The sequence below is a fragment of the Eutrema salsugineum genome, unplaced genomic scaffold (assembly GCF_000478725.1).
Source record: "Eutrema salsugineum unplaced genomic scaffold, Eutsalg1_0 scaffold_3, whole genome shotgun sequence".
NCBI classification, from domain to species: domain Eukaryota; kingdom Viridiplantae; phylum Streptophyta; class Magnoliopsida; order Brassicales; family Brassicaceae; genus Eutrema; species Eutrema salsugineum.
Window position 1 is genome coordinate 15,087,751 of NW_006256756.1, and position 5,342 is coordinate 15,093,092.

The 5,342-nt window shown below is 30.3% G+C and overlaps 1 protein-coding gene across 2 annotated transcripts; it reads right to left on the bottom strand.

Annotated features, from left to right (window-relative positions):
- Positions 1-971: 971 nt before the first annotated feature.
- LOC18014765 (WAT1-related protein At4g08300) lies at positions 972-5,049 on the bottom strand. 2 transcript variants are annotated; one of them, XM_006397251.2, is made up of 7 exons: positions 4,700-5,049; positions 4,330-4,392; positions 3,290-3,406; positions 2,526-2,766; positions 1,982-2,140; positions 1,735-1,886; positions 972-1,398 (listed from the first exon to the last, which is right to left on the bottom strand). In XM_006397251.2, the coding sequence occupies exons 1-7, from the start codon at positions 4,900-4,902 to the stop codon at positions 1,227-1,229; spliced, it is 1,107 nt and encodes a 368-aa protein (XP_006397314.1). In that variant the 5' UTR covers positions 4,903-5,049; the 3' UTR covers positions 972-1,226. The 2 variants fall into 2 exon arrangements, with proteins under 2 accessions (XP_006397314.1, XP_024010156.1); XM_024154388.1 differs by having other exon boundaries at positions 1,182-1,398; positions 2,526-2,733.
- Between the last annotated feature and the right edge of the window lie 293 nt (positions 5,050-5,342).

Below are 5,342 nucleotides of genomic sequence, written 5' to 3' on the forward strand. Positions count from 1 at the left end.
AATATTTTTTAGATTTTTTTTACTATTATGACCACGATCATAAAACCATAATTATAATCTGGTCATTCTATTAATCAAAAAATGACCGTTATTATAAAAACATATTTTTAACTCACTGTTCTATTAATCCGAAAAAATTCTAATTATAACACCATAATTTTAACCCGTCTGTTTACATAACTATATAATATAAATATTACTAATTTTGAAATAATTTTTATTTAAATATTTTGCATTTTTCGCATAAGATCACAATTATATAAAAACCTAACTCGTCCTATCATATCACCATATAATATTAATATTTATCAGTTTCAATATGTGAAATTTTAGTCTGATTAAATATGATTAAAAAAGTACAATAAGGTATTCGTTAATCATATGTGTTATTTTGAAAATATTATTTAAATTTTAAAAGTTAAATTAAATTTAACATATATTTAAGAAACCTATATTTAAGGAAGTCTAAAGTAATTTAAATTAATAATATATATTTTTCAGAATTCAATTTAATTACAAAAAAATAGTTTGAATTTTAAATTAAATATAATCTATATTTAAGGAAATCATTAGTTATCTAAATTAATATCTAATTTTAGAAATAACATTTATATATAAAAGAAAATGTGTTTTTTCAAATAATATTGTAATAAATTAGAATAGCAATAAATTAGGATAATTTTAAAACTTTTTCTAAACACTTTTTATCTATAAAAAAAAAACTTTAGAAATGTTTGGAAGCAAGTACTAAAAGTACTTCTGTTTTAATATATTAGATACATTTGGGTTTTAAGGATTTGTGAATATTATTTATACGTTAATGAAAAGAAAAAAAAACCATAAACGTGTATTTGCCTCAAATCGTTATCTTTATAAAAGTTTCAGTTATTTTCGTTCTTTTCACTATGTCAACAATGAGTTCATATTTGGCGTCTACCGATTGACATTCACTTCGAATGAAGCTACTAGTGTTTCATAAATTCAACTAAGATTTCTTCATTTCCCATGATATTCCACAGATACAAAAAGGTACAACGTAGTAATATTTAGATACTATATGATATATACTATAATCTAATATGCAACACCAACAACTGGAAACGTAAATAACAAAAAAGAAAGATATACAATTTCCCGTCTTGGAAAATCTGGCCTTCAAAAACTGAGAGCAGTGGCTTTTGTTTTTTCTTTGATTGCTTAGTTAGGGCATGCACTCAGGTATTAATCTATACCTTTTCTGGTGCACTAGCAGTACCACCACCCTCCATTGTTTTCGATATGTTGGTGATCGGCAGCTCCTGCAATCCGATTTTCTTCTCCACCGAAAGAACTTCTTCCTCAGCTTTTCCCCATACGACGCTGTATAGTCCAAAGACGATGAGAACCGCCCCAATTATACTGCATTTAAAAAATTAGAGAACAATTGATTTACATATAAATTATGTACAAGCTCGGCCCTGAGTCTGAGTTAAGCAAACCCATGCATGCGCTCGTCATTATTATAGAATAATTTTGACCCCCCAGACTTTAAAATATAATTTTGGTCTTGTGACAATATTCTTAAGATCAAGAGTTTGAAACTTCAAATGGTAAAATGGTCTAATTTTATTTTTAGCTTGTAACCTTTTAAATCTCAGAGCCAATTCTGATTCTGTAACCTAGTTGTTTTGTACTCGTACTGTTAAGACAAAAAAAATATGTATATTAAGGAAAATTGTGAATAAAATTGTTCACCTTCCGAGATGGATCTTTTCAGCCAAAACTAACGCACCGAGGAATGCAGTAATGATCATGCACATAGGACTAAACGACGTTGTAAACACTGGGCCTCGTTCCCTAATCACAATGCTTTGTATGTAATACGCCATCCCGGAACAAACCACTCCCTGATATTAATCATTCAAATAAACTTAATAGCAACATTACTTACGTGATTATAATTAGATTGTTTTATTTAACTAGTAAATGGTGAAAAACTTACAGAGTAAACAGCCGCGAGTGTACCAGAATCCATACCGATTTTCCAGGCGCTCAAGTCACGCACCATCACGAGCGAAGCTGCAGTGTTTAAGATCGTCCCCATGCCGCAAATCCACATCACAAGTGAAAGCTCCGCCGGATATATTTTCAACGTGAAAGACTGACACATTTATAAATTTATTATTATTATTATTTATGTAATCTTTAAAGTGTAATAGTCATGTTTTTGTTAATAGCAAATCAATCCGGAAAGCCTAGACTACTTCCGAGATTTAGAGATTTTTTTTCACTCTGAGGTAAAAATGGAACCCAATAAATGTGACTTAATCCGTAGCTTCAACCAATAGAAAAAAAAAAGTCTTTAGTCTTTGATAATTTAGTGTACATTATCTGTATTTCTAATTATATACGACAATGTTTTCGAATATACATTTGCGTTTCTATATATTATAGTGATTAGAATATCATGATATGAAAACGTATACGTAAATGTAAACACAAATAACAAAGTTGGATCTTAATAAAAGTATATAGCGTTTGATTACTTGTAAGATGAAGAAACCAGCCCAACTAATGATACTACCCATAATCGCCAAGGTTCCGGTAACCCAGTGCTGGTCAGTGGTCTCGGAGGAGGAGCCACCGTGAAAAGATGTATGAGCCGCCTTGACGAGCTCTATGGCTGGACCTTTGTACAAAGTCATCACCATAGCTCCTCCCACGGTTATAGCTGTTCCAATCACCTTTGCAAGACTACGTATCTTTGTCAACTTTACAGTTTCTAACCTGATTTATATTAAGTAATTTATAATCAATAATAATATAACTGCGAAAATAACATTTTCTACGTTTTTTAGTAAATATCCGAACCAGTTGGTGATACAAAACAGTAAGCGATCGAGAAGTAGCTAAAAGAGGAGAGTGGTAAGAGATAACGTTGCACAAATAGATTAGTAGTATTATACCGCTAATTTTTACAAGTTTTTCCGTTCGAAATTTTCCCTATTTTTTGTTTAATTTAAAGTTTGTCAGAAATTTTAGGCAAATTTTGGACGTTTTTAATTTTGGATGATCTAAATTTTTTAACTAATTGTTGATAGTGCTATAGTTGAATGGATTTTAAACGGTTTGTTCAATAAGAAACAGATTTTTTTTTTTTTTTTGGGTGGTAACCATATTAGAGGTATATCTTGATAAGTGTTTACCAATCACACCCATCGTTAGAGTCGAAGTAAAAAAATGAGAAATAAAACTAGAAAATGATTAGATGATTGGCTTTGGACCTTTTGGTAAATTAGAAAAAAATCACCTGAAAATGACGGCCATTATGAAGGTGACGGCGGGAAGTGCATTAACAAAGGCAGAACTGTACGTTGCTGACGTGGCTTTCATTCCTATGTAGTAGAAGTTCTGGTCCATAAGCGGTCTGAGTAGACAACCAACATTTCACAACTTGTCAATTTATATTAGTGTATGTATTGATCATATGCTTTTATTTTGCATCATTATCATCAGATTGATATACCATTCTCTTAAAAGATGGAGTAAAACGCATAGCTATGAGAAACGGCAATGGATGATGATCTCATCCACAAAAATATTTTCGTGTAGATTCGACAAACTACTATGGTTTTCATACTGTGTATGAAGTAAATATTCACTTTGTTTTCCATAATCCTCGAAATTTTAAAAGACGTCTATAGTAATCTAAAGTTTCGATTGGTAAAGCGACATTACTTTTTAACTGTAATTTTGCTAATATTTTACCTATTTAAAATTTCTACCAACGGATAGTAAAACGCAAAAATGCACACTTGCGTATAAATAATATTTATGAAATAGTTAAATTAAATCAACTTTCCATATTGTTTATCATATTTTATTATTAACTAACTTCATTTTTATTCTTAATTAACTAATAATAAAAGGAACGAGGAACCACAACAATTTTGGTAAACGGTGTAAGTGTAACTCTCGGTCCATAACCATGATTCATATATGACGAGTCATTTATCCACGTGAACAAACCATAGAAAATTACAAGCTTCATATATAAAGTTTAATATATTTGAATCAGTTTCATATATATAGTTTTTTTTAATCGTGAGAGGAATAATTAGTTTTTGTTTTTTGGAATGCCAAGCAAGATCGTTTCTTTTTACAAACGAGAAACACAGCAATAATGTATAGTTAGAGATGAGTTTATCATGTGAATATATAGTATATTTCTCTGCATATATTATTATCATTATATATACACGTGAATAAAGGACTTTCTCTGCGTCTATTATTATTATTTTTATAGATACACGTGAATAAAGGAAAAGGGTACATGTATACGGAGCTTACTCAAGGATTCCGAGAGCAAGAATCCTAAGGAACAGTGGCCATGTCATCTTAGGCCTTATTTTCCTGAAAAAGCGCAAATACTACATATATTAAATCATAAACTATATATCTTTAATTGCTCAAAATCATATATCCAAACAATGCATACAAGGTTTGGCCAAGTTATCGATTAAAAGAAACAAGGTTAAAAACTTTTTAATGAAACTTTGATGATAGATTTTGCAGGGAGCAAAATAACAAGAACAGTTATTTTCTGAATAGACTTCTGCTAGTTTCATTATATTTTATACCCATATATATATATTGAAAGTCCGTACATTACTTTCATATATATCTTCACATATTTCAAGACTGATCATGCAATACATACCTCTCGAGAATGAGAGCAAAAGGAGCCATGACAATGGTGGCTACAACATGTCGGTAGGTAGCAAGGATCCAATGGTTCATACCATGCTTGAAGGAAACCATAGTAATGATATACATGCCTGCATATCCGAATTGGAGTGATATGATCGCCAGAATTGGCTTCAATTTGTCCACCTTCCCACATTGCTTCTCTCCTCCTTTCATTTTCTATCTTGATTAAAGAGATATGCGTACACTATGTCTTTATTGATGTATGCATATAATTATAGATAGAGTATTTTTTTTTCTCTCTCTATACGAGATTTTTAATGAACGATGAAGAGTTACTTGTTTGAGGCAGGCAAAACAAAGTGGAAATGGCCCTTCTTATAGTCATCAAAAGTTGAATTTAAAAGATATATAACATTATTTTTTTTGGGCTCAATAATACGTCTACGTATCTTCTTGATTCTTGAATATTAAAATGCAAAGATATGAGTAACTAACAGAAAGGGCATAGATATGGGAAATTTTCGCCTAAAAGGGTGCCAAAAAATTTATGACGAAACGCAATGATTTATATTTAGTACATTTGAATATATATATATATATATATCTATTCTCATTATGTATTCTCGTAAATGGATACAACTGTATTTAACATA